Consider the following 19,848-nt stretch of genomic DNA (forward strand, 5'->3'; position numbering starts at 1 on the left):
ACCATACCTGCATTTCTTCCTTTTCTTCTCCCCCTCTCTCCCTCCCTCCTTCCCTCCCTCCCTCCCTTCCTTGTCATTTATATGATTCACAAACCACGAAGTTTAAAAAAAAATATGGAAAATGGTTGCCTTCCATTCTTACCTCCACCTACTTGGTTCTCCCTGACCCTGCAGGGGAGCACTGTCCTCAGTGTTTTTATGCACCACCCCCCTAGTCCCTTTGTGTAGTTGATGACATGAAAAGTCGTAGCCCTGTCTTGTGTTTTTGTTTTGTTTTTTTTTTCAGAAATGTTGCATATTACACACATGGCTCTGCATCTTGACTTTTATTTCCATTTAACTGTATTTTGGAGGTCTTTTCATGTCAATTCTTAGCTAGTCATTTATTTATTTATTTATTTTTTGACAGAGAGAGACACAGTGAGAGAGGGAACACAAGCAGGGGGAGTGGGAGAGGGAGAAGCAGGCTTCCCACAGAGCAGGGAGCCCGATGTGGGACTCGATCCCAGGACCCTGAGATCATGACCTGAGCCGAAGGCAGACACTTAACGACTGAGTCACCCAGGCACCCTATTTAGTTGTTTTTTTTTTTTTTAAGATTTTCTTTTTAAGTAATCTCTACACCCGATGTGGGACTCGAACTCACTACCCCGAGATCAAGCATCCCATGCTCCACTGACTGAGCCAGCCAGGCACCCTGGTTTAGTTTCCTTTTTTTATAACTGCATCGTGTTCATTCCGCAGATGTGCTAGAAATTATTTATCAAAAACTCTGTTAATGGACACTGGAGTTGTTTGAAATCCTTGGTTATGACCAACAGTGCCCTTAATGAATAACGCTGTAGACGTTCATTTTATACACGGTCCACCCCGGGAGGGAGGCTGATGGCTGGCCTCTCTGGGTGCGTGGGTCTGCCGCTCCTGGTACATGAGGGTCTTCCTTCATGGATGCTGTTGTTTGTGCTCTGCAATTCTAGAGGGGAAAAAAATGCCTTTTCTCTCCCTCAAACATCCCCTCCTGTCCTCTTTTCCATTCCCACCTGTGTGGCTTTTTTGGAAGCAAGGGATAACAGTGCTCTTTTGGGAAAAATAATACTAGTTGGTGCATTATTATCTGCAAAGTGCCTTCATGTACCTGGACTCATTTAATTCTCTCCACAGGCATGAGCGTGGGCACCGTGCTGATTCATTCTCACAGAGGCCTTCCCTCCCCTCCCCTCCCCTCTCCCCTCCCCCTCCCCTCCTTCCCCTCCCCTCCCTCCCCGACTCTCCACACTTCATCTCTCTTCTCAGCAGGACCTGGGAGCGCCCACTGAGACCTGTCTCCAGAGAAGTCATAGTCCGCTGGTTTAAGGAGGAGCAGCTGCCTCGCAGAGCTGGCTTTGAGAGGAACACCGAGTCCATCGCCCCCTGGTTCCATGGTGGGATGGCTTTCTCGGCCCCTGGGGCAGACAGTTTCCACCTGTCTGCCTCTCTCCGGGGTTGGGAGGAGGTCCTGAGGGACTGCTGTCATCAGGGGCAGTGGAGGACTTTGGACTTGGCTACTTTTGCGCTGCCCCCACAGAGACTGGCCAGTCTCCCAGTGTTAAGGATCGGCTCTCCTGGGTCACCTGGGCGACAGTGGCGTGGAGACAGGTCCCATGGCTGCCCTCTGTTTGCTCATTGAATGTGCTGAGCTCAAGGCAGAGTTTGATTTCCCCAGGGCATGAGCTGAAATGCTGAGTGGCGTTCATCAAGGCTTTAGGGACCAAGGCAAACATCTCCGAGCAGGAGTCCAGGAGACTGGAGGTGCCAGGGATTCTGCATGTGCATTCGTTCCCCTCTGTCTGCTGGGGAAGGATGACCACGATTTGCCCACTGCCCCCACTCACAGCCTCCTTGGCCATCCAGAGGCGTCTTCTCTATACTCACAAGACAGGGAGCTCTCCTTGCACTTGGTGGACAGGGCCTGCATCTTGTGGTCTGAGCCTGCATCCCAGGTCCTGGCCTTAGACTGGCACACAGCAGGTTCTGAACAAATACCTGTTGATTAGATGACAGAATGGCTGAATGAAGAGGTCAGAGTCACCCAAGCAGAAGGCTCCCTGGAAGTGTCTAACTCCTCATTTTTCAGATAAGGAAACAGGTCCAGAGTGGGGAGAAAGTTTTCATTATATCACCGATAGCCTTGTAAAGTCAAGTTCAAGAATATATCTCAAGCTCATGATCCCAGTCCAGTGATCTGAACCTGGAGAGGCCTCAAACTGGGAAACCGGATTGTAATTTCAGCAGAGACTTGCTACAGTGAGCTAGGAGTCGTTACTGGCCATCAACCTCTTCTGTATCAGTTAGCTATTGTGACATAACAAATCACCCCAAAACTCAGGAGCTGAAAACAAATAAGCATTATTTATTGTTTATTCGTAAATTTCCGAATCGACTAGGCAGTTCTTCTGGGATGGGCCAGGCTCAGATGATCTGAGCTGAGCTTGCTCATGTGTCCCCAGATAGCGGGCTGGTCTGCTGGGTGCTGACTTATCCAGGACAGACTTGCCCGAGACATCTCTTCTCTGCTCCGTATGGTTTCTTATTCTCCAGCAGCCTGGCCAGGCTGCCAGGTTTCTCTGGATAAGTTGCATGCTGGCCTTGCTCCCGGAGTCTTCCCTCCCTTATCAGCACTGAGCCCAGGTTTGTCTGAGGACTCCCCTGGTCAGAATGGGTCTCTTTGGCTGCAGTTAGCATCCATCAGACCCTGACCTGCCTTTGCTTCACTTCTGCCTGCCTCCGGGGAGCTTGGCCAGCCTCCACCTTGGCCTCTGTCTCCTCTTGCAATGCGAACTACACACCTGCTTCCTGAGCAGCCTCCACAGGTTCTCAGTTCCATCCGGATGGAGAGCATGACCCTCAGTGCCATGATGGGCACGAGAGACCGTGTGTTCTTAAGGGCTAATGGGGAGGCCCTCACAGGCAAGCTGTGGGCGTGGCTCCAGCTCTAGGAAAGGCCGCTGGAGTGAAATCATGCAGGGGTGAGCAAGGCCATGTGCACCTTCATCCCATCTTCAGGAGCCCAAAGAGTTTATGAACTATTGAGTGTAGGTGGTAGCCATACTACAGGTGGGATGGCTGAAATGTAGCATTTTTCAGGGACTGTCCAAGGTCATAAAGGGCACAGAGGCACCACCCAGTTCATGCAGGAATGTCTTCACTGGTCTGCCTGTTTCACTCTGGCCCCTCTACAATTAACCCTTCACGCAGCATCCTGCGAATATTTTAAATATAAATCAGATCCTGTCACTCCCTTGCTTAATACCTTTATATTTGCAATGAATTTCAAACGCCATGCTGGGGCCTGCAGGGCCCCCAATGATGGGTCCTGCTTCCTGCTCCAGCCTCATACCAAAATTCTCCCTTTGTCCACCTTGCTTCCACAACTCTGGCTTTTTCCCTCCTCCTCAAACAAGCCATTTTCTTTTCTGCCCCAGGCCCTTTGCACTTGCTTTTAATCTGGTTGGTATTGCTCTTTTCCTAGCTTTTTGCATGGACGATGCATTCTTTTTTTTTTTTTTAAAGATTTTATTTATTTATTTGAGAGAGAGAGAATGAGAGAGAGCACATGAGAGGGGGGAGGGTCAGAGGGAGAAGCAGACTCCCTGCTGAGCAGGGAGCCCGATGCGGGACTCGATCCCGGGACTCCAGGATCATGACCTGAGCCGAAGGCAGTCACTTAACCAACTGAGCCACCCAGGTGCCCGGACGATGCATTCTTATTTCTCATCTCAAATATCCCCTTCTCAGAGAGGCCTTTCCTGAATCCTTACCTAAAGAAGCCTTTGCCAGTTTCTCTCAACTCACTATGCTCATCTTTTTAAGAGTGCTCACCCAATTGATATTTATCTTATTATTTGCTTTTGTCTGTTCTCCTACCTGAACGTAAGCCTGTGAAACTAAGGTCCTTGTTCATTTTCTCTGAATGCCTAAAGAATGGGTGAAGGTGGGAATCAAGTGCCAGATCAGATCCAGTCTTCCCAGTCCCAGAGAATAGCCATTGCTTCTCCACACTGGGCCCTGGTAGGTCTGGTAGGTGTGTGGGTCTCCTGAGGGCCTGATGAGTGAGGTTAAGCGGGAGCCGTCCACTTGTAGCCTGCCCCCTTCTCCAGGTATCTGTATCTGTAGGATATGTAGGATGGAGAGGCTCCTTATGGCCCAGAAAGAAAAAAGTCAACATTCACGGGTGACTGAGGCACACATCCCCCAAGCTGGTCCCAGGGGATTCCCTGCTTCTCACTTCGGTCCCAGTTATGTAGCCCTGAGAATTGCTGCTTTCCTTTTCATTCATCCATTAGAAGCACAGAAGGACATCAGGAGCATCTTAGGCGCCTGCGTAGTGCAGCTCTGAAGGTCTGCGGAGGAGGGGGTGGGGCGGGGGCCCCGGGGGATCTGCAGTGCTTGCCGCAGCCGGTGGAGAAGGCACAACAGAGGTGCTCCAATTCATCTCTAGCTTTATTTTCTATCCTGATGAAAAAAATGTAATTTTTATATTGTCACAGAACAAACAGAACCATGATTTAAGTCTCATAATTTATGTAACTGATTTCATGTTCTCTTGACAGTTCTATCATAAAGCATGCGGGAAAGTTGCTAATACACAGACTGGAGCTATTTAGTGACAAAGTTTTTATTGATCTGTGACAGAATGAAAAGAAAAAGGCTCATGGATGGAGGGTGGCCCACCGTCTTTGCTTGGAAAGGACTGTGTCGTATTCTAAGATGATCTCCTTTCCTCTATTGTAGTGTGAAAATGTTCTATCTTTTATGAATGGGTGGTGATAGTAAGTGGTAGTTATTTTTATATATTACCTTTGCTCAGAAAAGCAAAAAGCTAGCAGCCCCATGTTGGTTTCTAAACTCTTGAGAATAACTTTGCTTCATACCTAAAATCCCAAAGTCTGGAACTATTGGTATGGTCCAACCTCTTCCCCAATGGAGGCATTCCCTGACAGCATCCCTGAGTGCACACCGCCCCCCATGTCCTTCCAGAGAGTGAGCTACTGTCCATACTGCCCACAGGCAGCCTGCACCCATTTAACTGTGAGGGAGTCTTTGCCAAGGTTGGCTGGGGGCTTCTGCTCTCAACTGCTCTTGGTTGGACATCTCAGCGGGGGTGGCTCTGCTCCCCGAATCTCCCACGCTCCCCCCGGGACCAGCAGGCTAGCCCAGGCATGCTCTTCCCAGCGACCAGAGAGCAAGTGGCATTCTAGGCTTGTGAATCTAGTCTTTGAAGCAGGACACTGTCAACTTTCACCTCATAACATTGGCCGCAGTATGTCACAGAGTTCAGGGTGGGAAAGTATATCCTGCTCCTTTCCTGTGAGGAACTGCGAAGCTGTGTGTCAAAGGGTGTGAAGACAGGGAAGGAGAGAGAATTTGAGCCAATAATGTAAACTATTACAACCCCAAAATAAATCTTTTCTTTCCTGGGTAAAACATTCCTTATTATTTTAGCTGGATTTTAAATATTTTTTTAAGAAAATATTTTATTTATTTATTTTAGAGAGAGAGCGAGCGCACAAGAGAGGGGAGGGGCAGAGGGAGAGGGAGAGAATCTCAAGAAGACTCCACATGGAGAATGGAGCCCGATGTGGGGCTTGATCTCATGACCCTGAGATCATGACCTGAGCTGACATCAAGAGTTGGCTGTTTAACTGACTGAGCCACCCAGGCGCCCCAGTTTAGCTGGGTTTTAGATGGAGATTAAAAATGACCACTGTGACTCCTGGTTCCTTCTCTACCCTCAAACACATTTGGATGCATTGTATGCTCCAAAGAGTAATGTGGACGAGGAGTCTGAAGATTCGGGGCCCACTCTAGAACCTAGCAGCTCTGTGACCTTGGGCGTGTCCTTTAAATCCCCATCTATGAAACTGAGATTTTAACATTGGTTTCACAGGACTTATGAAGATCAAGCCAACAAATGTGCTTTGTCCACCATAATGAGCCATGCTGGTGTGAGTGCTGATGTCTCTTGGAGTCTGAGGTGGGCCACAAGAGAAGCCACCCACTCTGGGAAACAGAGTTCAGAGGTGGGGCGGGGAGGGGAAGGAGAACTGGCTTCCTGCTGGGACCAAGGAGTTCTCAGTAGTCTCCTCTGTTAAAAAGAAAGTGGTAAAGTTATTCCTCCTTTCTCCTTTGTTCATTGTCATGTTCCGGGGGTTATAAGAGAGACTTCTAGTTCTACAAAAATACTCCCAAGAAAAGCTCGTGCATATGAGCTTGGCTTTGGGGGAAAAATCTATTTTTGGACTTCAACATGTATCTAAAATTATTAAGAACATCCTCTGTCTGAACATTGGCTCAGTTGGACCCCATTTCTCTTTCTGTGCTTAACTTGTAGAAAAACAGTCACAGTGTGATCCATGGTTTATTGTCTTGGCAACAACCCACTGGCTGTCTTGCCACTTACCCTTAGGGCTTGGTGGGGGTGCTAGGCAGTGGCTGATGTAGTTGGTATTGGTAAACTATTCCCACAGGACCCTGTTCAGGTCCTGGGAGTGGATCTTGAGCACGGCCTCACCTGCATTCAGGTGGGGTGTTATTGTCCTGCCTTTTCAGACAAGCACAAAGTGGGGGCTTCCCCAGGGAGGAGGTACTCCCTCCCCCACATAGACAGTGCAGTCTGCAGGGACCCCAGCAGTGGGGGGTGGCTTTCCATGCAAAGCTTGAGCTCCCAAGTGGAATGGGCACTGCTTCCTATCTTTCCACACTGTGACTTCAGAGCGTAGTTAGAGGACAGGAATGTTGAAGGTCCTAGAGCTGTGAGGTTCTAGAATGGGCCCAAACCTTCAGACTCCTTGTTCACCTTGCCCTTGATCACAAGCATCTCAATGTGTTTGAGGGAAGGGAAGGAAATAGAGGTCATTGTGGTCATTTTCAGTGACTACCCAGGGGGATGTTTGTTTTGGAAAAGCCTTGGTGTGGGATGGATGGGAGAATAGAGCCACCATTTCTCAATCTCTGGAGTTCTGTCTTGAGAAAAGAAGATTATTCTAAGAGGATAGGACCAGAGCTGGGGGCTAGGACTTATGAAGAGAGTCCTAGCATTGGGATTCGAGTTGGATCCCAAGAGAGAGTCAAGCTCCTCTCTTGAAGAAAGAGCTTTCTGGTGGTTATAGCTTACTATTGGGCAGTCTGGATGGCTGGTGGACTCATCGGATGGGGAGTTGGGGGCCTTTAAGCATTCCGTCCTTAGCGCCCAGGGTGCAGTGTGATTCTGAGTGCATGTTCTGCTGGCATCACTCCAGGACCAGGGGCTCTGCTCCTGCTGAGCCCCTAGAGTTTTCTCTGGTGCACAGGTGCATTGGAAACTATGGCCAGGGCACGGGGCCACTAGGGGGCGCCTGGGAGTCTGCGGGCTAAGAATGAAGGGTGACTGTTGGTTTCTTCACCTTGCTCATTTCTCTATTGCTGGTGGTGTTTCTGGCGTAGGAGCTGAGGTACAGGCAGTGGGGACCTCCTCCTTTGGATGGCTCTTCTGGGAGTCCTGCAGGCGAAAGACAGACTCACCAGGCCGTCCTGTCCGGAGGCAGCTCCTTGTGAAGTGGGAAAGATTGTGCTTGGAAGGCAGAGGCTGAGTGGGAATGGAGTCTAGACTCAGCTCCTCCAACGGCATGCACTGGGAGGTCTCCTCTTCTCTGAGCTGCACAGAGCAGGGAGGACTTAAATGGGCCGACCGTAGGTGACCCTCCTAGCATGATGTGGCTGTGCAGTCTTGCGTGTTTGCATGGTGGTGTAGATGTACAGGGTGGCTTGATGGGTATCATCTCACGGGAACTCTCAACTGCTCTTGACCCAGTCATGGTTCGCTCTTTACTGGTGACCATACTGAGGCCCAGAGAGCTTGAGAAACCAACCCCTGTTGGCTTCTGGATCCTGGTCTTTCCTACTCCATTTTGGAGGTTCCTTGAATATACTGCTACCAAGGGAGAGAGATTGGGGCCCAAAAGTCTTCCCTCTGGATTCACTGTCCCTTACTGTATATTCATTTGAAGCTCTTTTTTTTTTTTTAAGATTTTATTTATTTATTTGAGAGAGAGAGAGTTAATGAGAGGGAGAGGGAGAGAGAATCTGAAGCAGACTCCGCACTGAGCACAGCCTGACGTGGGTCTCAATCCCACAACCATGAGATCATGACCTGAGTTGAAACCAGAAGTTGGATGCTAACCGACCGAGCCACCCAGGCGCCCTTCATCTGAACCTCTTTTAGATGCAGCCTGAGCTCTTTATTTTAAATCTTACCCCTGCTCATTCTGTGACCTTGTGGAGTGGAGCTGCCACTGGTCTCCTGGCCCAGCTGGAGGGAAAATCTGGGAATGCCCTGTTTGGCCTCTGACATTATTCTCAGAAGCTAGCATTTCTGGGGATGAGATGGAAAGAACGAGCCAGCTCGGGCCCTGTCCTTGGTGTCCAAGATCAGTGGGAGGAGAGGGAACCATGGTGAGGCTTTGGAAGCTGTCGAGAAGTGGCAGCCAGTACAGGGGGCCCGGGCAACTATGACCCATGGACTAAGTCTATGTTAAGCAAGGACTGACTGCAGAGAAAGTAGTCATACCCACTTTGTAGTGGTGTTATGAGGATTAAGTGTATGATATTTATAAAGTGTTTAGAACATTCCTGACGTAAAATAAATGCTTCCATTTATTATATGGAATAAATAAACATGGTAGCCTTTGGAGATGCATATGAGGATTTGAATATGTAAATGGTGGCCTCTGACCCTGAGGCCAGGTCACTGCTGTCACTTGGAAGTAAAGAAAAAGATGACATCAAATGATTGCATAAAAGAAAGATGATACTTATTTAGCCTCCACCCTCCCCCCAAAAAACACAAGTCTGAATTTTCTTACATCATGACTCTGATCCCCATCTTGAAATGTGTTTTGAAAGCTGTGAGAGTAACACACGGGTCATTTGGAAGGATAGTTGGCATGTGGCAGATCCATCATGTCAAGTCAGATTGCTAAGTTTCCTGAGCAGAGCATGGAGTGGAAATTTTCCACCAACTCGGATCCCAAATGCAAAAATTTCTAAAGAGGGAAAAAGTAGGCTAGTTGACCTACTTTCCTCTTAAGTTCTTGCTTAAGCTGTTCCAACTAGGAAATAAAGGAATCTTTTTCCTTCTTTTAAAAAAAATTGTGCACTGGCTATAAAGTCCCAAAAAAGGATTACAGAGAACAGCAACATTATTTTCTGCTTTAGGAAAGCATAGATTGTAATGGTGTTTTCAAGATCTGAACTCTTTCCTTTTGGCTCTCTGTAGCTCTGTGCTTTTGATTTCAGCCTTTTGTGTCTTGTCCACCTAACACTTTTATTTGGGTTGTTTTGCTGAGATATTTGTCTTCTGATCCACAGGTGAGGGTAACTGAAATGTGTGGGAAGGGACAGGGCTTGGACTTCTAGTTGGATTTGAGAGAACTGAATTTTTTCTTTTTTCTATTTGGATTTAAAAAAGCAGAGTAGCCACAAACCATGATGTCTGTTGATGTAATTGATTTGATATTCTTCTGACAGTCCCATCATATTTCTGGTGGTGACAAAAGATGCTTCCTATCTTTCTAACTCTGGGAGGTTCCTATCATAGGTTAGACCCTTCTTCAACTCCAGCAAGCTATTTTGGGGTTTTCTTTGCTCCAGGCTCTGTAGTCTAGTTTCCCACCTGTTTCCAGCCCTGGTATCCAGCACCCCAGCTCATGCCAGAGCCATTGGCCTCCCGTTTTCCTGAGGGCAGGCACGGGGTTGAACAGAAAGATGTGGTGGGGGGTGGGGCACAGCTGCTGTCTTCAAACCACTAATGTCCCCCAACCTGTGAGAGACCGCAAGGTCAGGACATGGAGCACGAGGTGAAAATCACAAGGGCTGACTTTGGCACAGTCTGATGTCCTGAGATGGAATAAGCTACCTCCAGGAGTCCTGAGCACCCACTGCTGGGGTGTGTAAACAGAAGCCAGATAGCCCTTCAGTCAAAACAGTGAGAGCACGGATGGTCCCGTCTGATGGCGATTAGGTCAGATCGCGTGACTCTTCTCCCCTCACCTTCCCACCAGGAGCTGTTCTCTCTCTGCTTATCTGAGAGACCAATATGGTGGCTTTGACATTTGCTAGAGAATAAAGTCTAGTCACTATAGTAGTTGAGAAGCCTTTCTGGAAATGAAGACTCATTAATATTTATGCATAATTATTAACAGTTTATCAGACTGAAATTACCTTCTGCTCCATAATTAAGTTCTTTATAGATTTACATGCCAGAGCATTTGCTTACAGGTTTCATTTCAAACAATGATGCTGCTTTTGGGTGCTGTGATTCACACTGCCTCTCACCAGGGTGCCTGGGGCAGGAGGGTGTCCTCTACCCATGGGACAATCTAGCAATGCTTCCTGGAGGGGAACAACATGGCTTGCATATGCAATCAATGTTACGGCTCCTCAGGTAATGGGGACAATACACAGCCCCCTGCAGGTAGTGGGGAGTTACCAACATTGGCGCAGTCAAGTTGCAAGCTTCAGCGTACAAAGAAAGTGGAATTCCTTTATTTTTCTACATTTCTCCCATGTCGTGAAGTTATCACTGCCCCCCCTTCTTCCTTTCTGGGTAGTAGGGGAAAAAAATAAACTCTAGTCCATTTTGTTTAACTTCGTCCTATTCAGTGGAGTCATCTTCTTCGGGAGGCTAGGTCTTTAGGATTTTCTCCCCTGTCTGCTTCTCTCCAAGAAGGCATCGGAGTATCTGGGGCCTCTCTCCAGGGTGAGGAGGTTGTTGGGGGCAGGGTTGCCATGCAGATGTTCGGCCTTTGTCTTGCATCAGGGTAGGGGGCTGAGGGAGAAGAGAGGCTGACCCCTGGGTCTCTGCGGCCAAGCCCTGTATGGTGTATGGAGTTATGTCCATCTGGAGACGCACAGAAGCACTGCTTGGATCGCGGGCGTCCCTGGAAAGGGGGCACTTAACCTTGTACTGGTTCTCAGGGGTGCAGCTTGCTCTCCAGGGGGTGTGGCTGGTTGGCCTCCCCTATGGGGTCATGCTGGCTTTTATGTTTTAACAGATAATTTATGAAATTTTTACTTTGTGCTGGCTATGCCAAGGAAACATTTCCTTGACTCCTCACACTACTCTCTGGAAGAGGTAGGAATACAGGCAGTTAGGTAGGAACACGGTGTTTATAATAGGCCAGACGCTGGCTCACGTTCATGGACTTATTTAATCCTTGTATCATCGCTGTGTGCTTCCTGCTAGCATTAGCCCTATTTCACAGACGAGAAAGCTGAGGTACAGAGAATTGAAGCCACTTGCCTGAGGCTCACTCGTGGTAAGTGGGGGCCATGGGGCTCAAACCCTGGAGATCCCGCTCTAGAGTCCATGCCCCTGTGATACAAAGCAGCCTTGTCACCATCTCACAGGTGAGGGACTATGTTATGTAACTTCCCCGGGGGGCAGGCAGGACTCAGGGGAGCCATTTCCTTCTCAGTCCAGAACAGCTCCTCGAGGAGGAGGAGATGGCTATTTCCTTAGGAGACACGCAGCATTGTGGGTCGTGGGGTCAGCTGTTTCAGCTGTCATGCCTTATTCTTGGCTGAGGCAAGTGTCTGCTCCTTCCTAGGCCGGCACACCCCCCCACAGAAAGCCTGAAGGGTGACCTCCAAGTCTCGTACAGTATTCAAAGTCCTCATGCAATAAATGGGAGTAAAACAGGGAATTGTCAGTGTTGGGAATTGTCGAATTACCTGGGCAGGGGCATGAGGAAGCAGGCTCCCTGTATAAGACATTTTTGTAATTAATTTATTGTAATTTTGTAATTACTATTAAGCTTCTGTTGTATTAGACACTGTGCTAAGTACAGGGCATTTGGTGGTGAACTCAACTGACAGCTTCCCTGCCTCATGGAACTTATATTCATTTGCAAGTAACAGAAAAAAAAAAAAACCTGATATAATAAAAAAGAACTTATTTGTTCATGTGACTGAAAAATCCAAAGGTAGGCCTGGCTTCAGGCTTTGCTTGATCCAGGGAACTTAAGGTTTCAGCATCTGGCCTTTCTCCATCTCTCAGCTCTGTTGCTCTACACCATGATTTCTTGCCTAAGCAATGCACCAGCTTGTGGCTGCCACGTCCCCTTTTGCTTAGGTTGAAGTCCAGCAGACAGAGGACATGCTTTTTTCTCAATATTCCGGACACTACTAGTCCCCACATGCTGCTGTGTTGGGTCTGGTTTGGTCACGTGCTCTCTCCTGAACCAGTCACTATGGCCAGAGGCACGAGACCTCTCTGATTGGCCAGGCGTGAGTCACATGACCATCCCGGGTGAGGCATAGAATCCATCCCATTACAAGGGCATGGACGTGAGTGTAGACGTGAGTGAGAGGCGTGGCTTCCCAAAAGGAGGTCAGCATTCCCTTGCCAGAAGATGGGCAGCTGGTCCCGAGTGGGCAAGACCAAACGATGTCTGCCATAGAGAGGAAAAAGCCCGTTCTTTGTCCTCGTGAAACTGTCAGTCCACTCAGCAAGACTGACCTGAAACAAATAGTCGTTTTATACTTTCAGCTGAAGTTAGTGCTACACAGGATCCTTGGGTAGCCAGTTTCAGAAGTCATTCTACTGCGTGGTTGCCATCCTCTGTCCCAACAGTGGCGTTAGTGATTTGAACCTGGCATGTCAACTTGGAGCAGGCGGTCGTGGGCATGGGATATTGCCTCTTGTGCATGGCGATATCTGGAACCAAGAAGCTCTTCCCGTGAAACCCTTGTCTCAGCAGTTAGCCGTGGTTAAATTTCATTTGGAGTTATAAAAAAATGAAGGCATGTGAACTCATTCATCACAATCTCTGTGGCTTTAGGATGCTTTAAGAAACTGTTGAGAATGAAGAGCTTAATAATTCCAGCCTCTTTAATGATACCGTCTGGAAAGTATGGCAATAAGAAAGGAAAGTCACAAAAATGAATGAGAAATAGCTAACCGGTTGATGGAGGAGTTGCCGGCTGGTGAGGCGTAGCTACAGTGAAAGCTGTAAGAAATATGCCCATCAGATAAATTGAGACCCATAAAAAGTAAAACGTCGTGTCTGGCCTGCCTGCATTTCATTCTTTTCAGAGAGAAACCCTAACAGAGAAATAAAAGGAACCCATTTGGTTACTCAGGTTAAATTCGGAGCCAGTGATTTCAGGGACCGGGATGGAGGTGGAGGAGGGGCTGGGAACTGAATCCAGGATTTGCTAACATATGGATTTATGGGTCCCTTAGAGCCCAGCGTCTTTTGGAGGTGTGTTTAAAGTGCCTTTCCTTTCCTGGGGCTGCTGCCAGTTAGCACCGATGGAATCAATATTTTGATAGCAACTTGAGGTTGTTGTTGGTGGTGTTTGAGAGCATCATCTTCATGGGATGCAGGGAGATGATTAGGTGAGGCTTAGCGAAGATGGCACCGGGATTTGTGCTCCATACAGTAAGAAGGGAGTCAGGAGCTGCTGGCCACACCTCGCGGGGCTGCCGGCTCCAAATGCGATATAAATGTGCGGGAATTGGAGCAGGGAGAGCAAGCCTGGACTTCTTGGCTACGCTGGCCATCTCTGCTTCTGCATTCCCTGCTTCTTACCCTCCCGCTGTGCAATTGCGGATGGGGTGGGGGGAAGGGGGCGCTGGAAGGCTTCTGCCCCTGACCTTGGCCATGGTTTTTACTGCAGAGGCCCAGAGGGCGCTGTACTTAGTTGGCTTGCCTCTGATGTTCAGCACCCAGAGGAGCCGTGGACTATTTTGTTAAGACTTTTGTTGTTGTTGTTATCAGTTAGAGATCTTTCGGGTCTATCTGTATGTCAGCGGTTCTTGCCAGGGATGATTGTGCCCCACGGGGCAGCTAACAGTGTCTGGAGACATTTTTGGCTGTCTCTACATTTCCATCAAACTTTTGAATTGTTGCTAGAAAGATAGATATAAAAGTGTAATTTCTTGTTTATTTGTTTTTATAAGTGATCTTACCTTGTCAGGACCTCTGTTTCCTGCTAATGCCTAAAAAATCACCCTCAACATTTCCAGTTCCTTTGGTTTTAAGAGTCTCTTTCAGTTTAACTCAGTTACTTTCTAACAAATATTCAATCTTTCCAACATCACTCCTTTTCCCCAGGTGGTGTCTGAGTGTAGGGGGAGCTCATGGCTTGGGAGGGAGTCAAAGAAAGGCCCTGGTTGGCCCCTCATCTCTGGACCTTGTTCTCTACTTTTACGAATCTGATGGTCCACCGCTGCTGGAAGCATCTATGAGTGTTGGATACTGAGCATAGCTGGGGTCTGGGGGTCCCCTTCTCCACACTGATTATCCCCCACACTTGACTTGGCCCTACCTTGGCTCTTGCTGGGCCTTCTGAGTTTCAACAACTGCCATCAGTTAACTGTTAGAGAAGACCATCTACCCCAAAGCCTAGGTTCTGGGGTGACCTTGCCTCTCTTCTGGGCTATGCTCTTAATGATGTTTATTTTCCAAAAAACCCTCAGTCCTAAAGATTCAGTTCACTGGCCACCTCTTCCACCCCTGTCCTCATACTTTATTATCATTATGGAAAGAAACAAGGCTGTCCCTTATTTGTTTATTTTCTTACTCTCCTTTATGCTCCACCCACATTCCCCTTCCTCCTCAATAAGGAGCCTTCCTGATAATAATGAGTATCTGTTCAAAGGGTTCTTGTATATATATTATGTATATATCACTCAAGGGAAGTTATTCTGCTCATTTTCTTTTTTTCTCAGCTAACGTTACATATGATTTGACCTTGATGCTTTTCTGTGGCTAATTTTTTAAAAGATTTTATTTATTTGAGAGAGAGAGAGAGAATGAGTGGGGAGGGGAAAAGGGAGAGGGAGAAGCAGGCTCCCCGTTGAGCAAGGAGCCCGATGCAGGGCTCGATCCCAGGGCCCTGAGATCATGACCTGACCCGAAGGCAGATGCTTATCTGACTGAGCCACCCAGGCGCCCCACTTCTGCTGTTTTTGTGATGTGTCCACAAAAAGCGCAGCTTGCTTCCTGGGTTATCTAGGCTCTGTTCCCCTCCCCCACGTGGGTCTGGACCTTCTCCTTCATCCCTTTCTTTTCTCCTACCTTGCTCAGTTTTGATTCCACTCCCAGTGATCAGAGGTGGCCCCAGAGGGTGTCACCATGGGCCTCTTGCCCTTCCCCAGGATTGGGGAAGGCAGATCCTCCCCAGGTTTCAGTTGCTGTTCTTAAGTTGGCCTCCAGCTTTCCAGTGAATTCCTGTTGACTGCTCTCGGGTCCATTGGTCACCCTTGTTTCTTTCTTCTTCTTCCTGTGGAAACGCTTGGTATCACAAAAGTCTTGTGTTGATTGATTGTTCTACCTCCATTTGTATCTGGGGTTCACGGGGCTACCTTGCCACCTAGTTTTGTTGGAAACTTAGTCCATGGACTTTGTTATGAGAGCCACGCTGTTTCTACCTCTGGCCTATTATTTCTAATTGCTTCACAGAATTCCACAGGCTGCATCTACCTAATTTTGCTTACCCTCTCCTCGAGTCCTGGACACCCACATTGCCCTCAACTTATCACCACCACAGATTAATCTAAGAGTCAATTACTTTTCTTGCCCTGGACCCTTATGGACTTGTGTGAGGATTTCTTTATAATATATCCCAGGAAATGTAATTGTTGGACCAGAGGGTAAATGTGCAGTTAATCTGGTTAGGGGTATCCGGAAGGCTGACCCAATCCCGATTCCCAGCAGCCACACATGATGGTTTCTCTCCCTCCATCTTCCAAATCCCACACCAGAAGGTGTTGGAAGTCCTGGCTCCCCTCCAGGACACACAGAAATTTGGGGAGTCTGGCAGCCATCATCTTCAGGCTGTTCTGTCTCCAAATCCGTCGTTCTGCCTAATTGTGGCTACATTATGCTGACGCACGGCTCCTGCTAGATTCTCCACAAAATTGGGATACGGGACTCTTCTAGTTTCTCTGTGGGATGCAGGAACATGAGTGGGGGCCCTCCCTTTAGTCCTTCTTCCCCTCGGTGGAGGGGATAGAGGTGGGATACCACCCAGCCCAGGAAAAGCTCTTTTCCGTCTGTAGGGTCTTCTCACAGGCCCTACCTCTGTCCCCTCTAGAGTAGGTCTATAAAACTGTGTTCAGATCTCCAAGTACTACTAGAAATATAGAGGGAGTTTGTAGAATGTAAAAATCCACTTTTTACATCTTTGCCAGCCCTGGTTTGCAAGACCATTTACACTCTAGCTCAGTCAGTCTCAAACCTGGCTGCATATTGGAATTACCTGGGAAGATTGTAAATGTTACTCATGTCTGTTGTACCCAAAATGAATTAAGTAAGACTCTGTCAGAGTGGGCCAGGGCAGAGAACCGTGCTCTAGGGACCCAAGACAGCCAACACTGACATTTAAAGCTCATTAGTGATCCTTTTTTTTTTTCTGGGTGATAACCTCCCCATCCCTCAAAGGACATTGACCAACTTTGAATGAATGTCATAGCATGATGTGTGGGGAGGTGCAGAGCCATGATATTTAAATCCTTAAAATATTAAACATCGAATATATACAGTGTGCGCACATACAGATGTGAAGGGCATGAAGAGAGCTTCAGAAGCAGAAACACGAGCCATCCTGGAAGCACCTGTGTGCCCCTGACCTTGGTTGCCCTGGTCCTTCCATCAGACGCCATCTCTCTCCCGAATATCTGCTCTATCAGATCTTTGCTTCATTTATTGTTTGTATATTAATCTCCAAGCACTGTAGCCTTTAGCTTTGTAAGCTTTTCACTTTAGTACCAATGGAACTATAGTGTAGTTATTTTTTAGTTATTAGCTTGTTTCACGCTTCATTGAAAAAAAAACTTCTCCTTGTTGCATTTGTCCACCTCTGCTCTTCGGAGGCTACACCGCTCTCAATGCCTATCTTTCAGTGGTTAATTGAGAGGGCGTAACATGCATATTTCACATATTCTCGAGTTGCTATATATCTTTACCCTCTTTCTAGACACACAGAATTTTTTAAATTATTTTTTTAAAGTTTTATGTATTTAAGTAATCTCTACACCCAACGTGGGGCTCCAACTCACAACCCTGAGATCAAGAGGCTAATGCTCTTCTGCTGGAGCCAGCCGGGCTCCCCCTCAAGACACAGGCTCCCCCTCAAGACACATAACAGTGATTCTACTCTCAACTGATCAGATGTTGTCAGTATGACAGTTCTTTCTTTAAATCTTCAAATTATCCATTACTAGTATTGTTTTGTAAGTCAATATATCTTTTTAAATTCACCTGCAGGATCTATGCTTATCATTCCTTCTAGCCCCTCAGATTCTCTGTTCAGGATCAGATTTCTTCCACCTGAAGTATGTCCTTTAGATTGTCTTTGATAATCGATTTTCTCAATTTTTTTTTCTGAAGATGTCTTTATTTTGTCCTTTTCCTTGAAAGATAGTTTCATTAAACACTGTTATGTTTTTTTTCTCAGCACACTGAAAATATTATCCCATTGTCCTCTGGCTTCTACTGTTGTAACTGAGAAGTTAACCATCAGTCTAATGGTTCATTCTTTGAAGATAATCTGCCTTCTCTCTCTGGCTGACAGAAGACACTAAGTCGCTTTGGGCAGGTTCACTGCAACGTGTCTTTGATGAATCCCCAATCCTTCAATATTTAAATATGGCCTCCTCTCCCTCTCGCCTGTATTCTCTGGGATCCGGATCACACATGTGCTAGACCTCTCAGCCCATCCTCTGTGTCTCCTTCCTGTCCTGAGACTTAGATTAAGCTTCTCTAATGTTCCATTTATATAAATATGCCATGGGGGTGTCCTTCTTAGTCTTGGCTGTGACTCTGCACTCATTGCATCCCTCCTGCTCCCCTCCCACGTCATCAGCTCTGCTTACGGCTTGTACCCACAATCTACCCAGCCCCAGAGGCCTGCTTCACATCTCCCTTCGTTGCTGCTCTCAGGTCTGTCCTGACTTCTCCAGGTCACATTAATCTCCTCCTTCTGTGTCTTTCACAGCAGCTCTTACTGTCCTGTGCATGTGAAAACATGGTGTAGAGCAAAGAGCACTGGACTTGGAGTCCGAGGACCTGAGTTCAAAATCTGGCCCCACCACTTACTAGCTCTGTGACCTGGGATAGGTCACTTTTCTTGCTGACCCTCGGCGTCCTCAGTTATGAACTGATGATGATCGGGATGTTAGGAGGACCGAAGGGGATGAGGGCCACAGAGTCCCTGGATGGTGCCCAGGGCTGGCTGTGACAGGGGCCTTCTTAGGTAACCCCCGGTGTGTCCTTTTGCCCCCCCTGCCTCAACATAGAAGCCATCTCTGGCAGACACTCAGTCCGGGAGCTGGAGTCCAGTGCTACAACTGGGGAAATGTAGCTATGAAGCAATCCCTACATGATGAAGCCCTCACTGCATTGAGATCCCTGGCTTGTGTGCCTCTAGTTCATACCCCCTGGAGCTGTCTTTTCATCCTTGAACATTCTCACATTCTTCTCTGTTTAGAGATCATCAGTCATTTCTCATGGCCCTCGAAATTAAGTCCAGAATCCTTCTAATGGTATAGAGAGCTCTTGGGGGCTTGGCCCCTGCCGACCTCTACGTATCTCACCATTGCTGTTGCCCAGCTCCTACTTTGGCCCTCCCTCAGGCCACGTGCTAATTAATCTCTTTTGCAAACAAGTTCTTGCCTCGTGCCTCTGTTTTCACCTTTCTGGTCTCAGTCTAGCTGTCGCTTCCACCCTTGGCACCAGAGCTGCAGCATCTGGGGCCTTGATCACCACTGGTTACAGTGAGCCTTTTCTTAAAAAAAAAAAAAAATCCTGTCGATCTTTATTTCTGTCCAGTCAAAGCTTCTGGAAGGCAGGAACTGTTTTTCATTCAGTGCTGATCCCCAGGTGCCTAGCATGGGGCCTGGCTCCTAGAGAGTGCTTAATACATAGTTATTGAAGGGAGGAAGGAGAGAAATTGCAGGAAAAGCTACATTTCCCAATGTTGGCAGGTGAGAATTGGCTCAAAAGGGATCTACAGTTGCATTCTGCAGTCATCATTCCAGAACAGCTACCCTGGAGCACTGTGTGGTAAGGCCGCATCCCTCGGCCAGCCCTGGTCATTGGCAGACGCAGAAAGTTTCCATGATCCCTGGGGAGCAGTGTGCTTGCTCCACAGTCAGAAGGGGTGAGGTGAGGCCCTCCCTTCTTTCCTTAGCCAAGAGGTTATAGAGTGTTTAGAAGGGGCAGAGGTGGGATGGGATGGGGTATGATTAGTGCTAAGTTCCCAGTACACTTGGCTTAGAGGTGATCCATGGAGAGAGAGAGGGAGTCGAGGAGTGCAGAGTATGAGTGGGCAGAGAAGTGTAACAGCTTCTCCTTGTAAATGTCCTACAGGCCTCCCAGCCACCAACTAATTCTCCTGGGGGTCAGGTTTTCTATGGAATGGTCTATGCCATCCTGAACTATGAGGCTGCATTACTTTTGGTCTTGGGCCAAATTATACTGTTGATTTCTAGGTAAGTTTCAAAGAGTGGGGTCAGAGTTCGCAGATGTTTATTATCCCAGACACCTGGAGAGTCTGCCAGGGATGATGCAGGTTGGGGCCCAGGGACCCAAGCAGTCCCCATCAGAGGTCACCCGCCACAGCCTCTGTCTGGAGGGATTGGGTGCGTGGGTGTGGGCAGCATAGCCTGGCAGTGCTATGACCATTGCTGTTCCCAGGATGAAGTGACATCCAACCCTGGCACATGAGTGATACGCTTGGTGTAGCCAAGACAAACTAGTTATGTGTATTAGATAGGCGTTGTGTTCTCAGCCACTGTGGCAAGCATGCTCACACATTAATTTA

The 19,848-nt window shown here is 47.8% G+C and overlaps 1 protein-coding gene across 2 annotated transcripts in view; it reads left to right on the forward strand.

The window, feature by feature from the left end:
- The window catches only part of SH2D4B (SH2 domain containing 4B), an 84,306-nt gene that overhangs the window by 56,624 nt on the left and 7,834 nt on the right, over window positions 1-19,848 (forward strand). The window contains exon 6 of one of the 2 annotated variants that reach the window (XM_044916505.1): window positions 1,294-1,421. In XM_044916505.1, the coding sequence (XP_044772440.1) occupies window positions 1,294-1,421 (128 nt within the window). The remainder of the gene's footprint in view (window positions 1-1,293; window positions 1,422-19,848) is intronic. The other variant, XM_021700107.1, reaches the window with a different exon arrangement.

This window comes from Neomonachus schauinslandi, chromosome 6, assembly GCF_002201575.2.
Source record: "Neomonachus schauinslandi chromosome 6, ASM220157v2, whole genome shotgun sequence".
Lineage (NCBI taxonomy): Eukaryota > Metazoa > Chordata > Mammalia > Carnivora > Phocidae > Neomonachus > Neomonachus schauinslandi.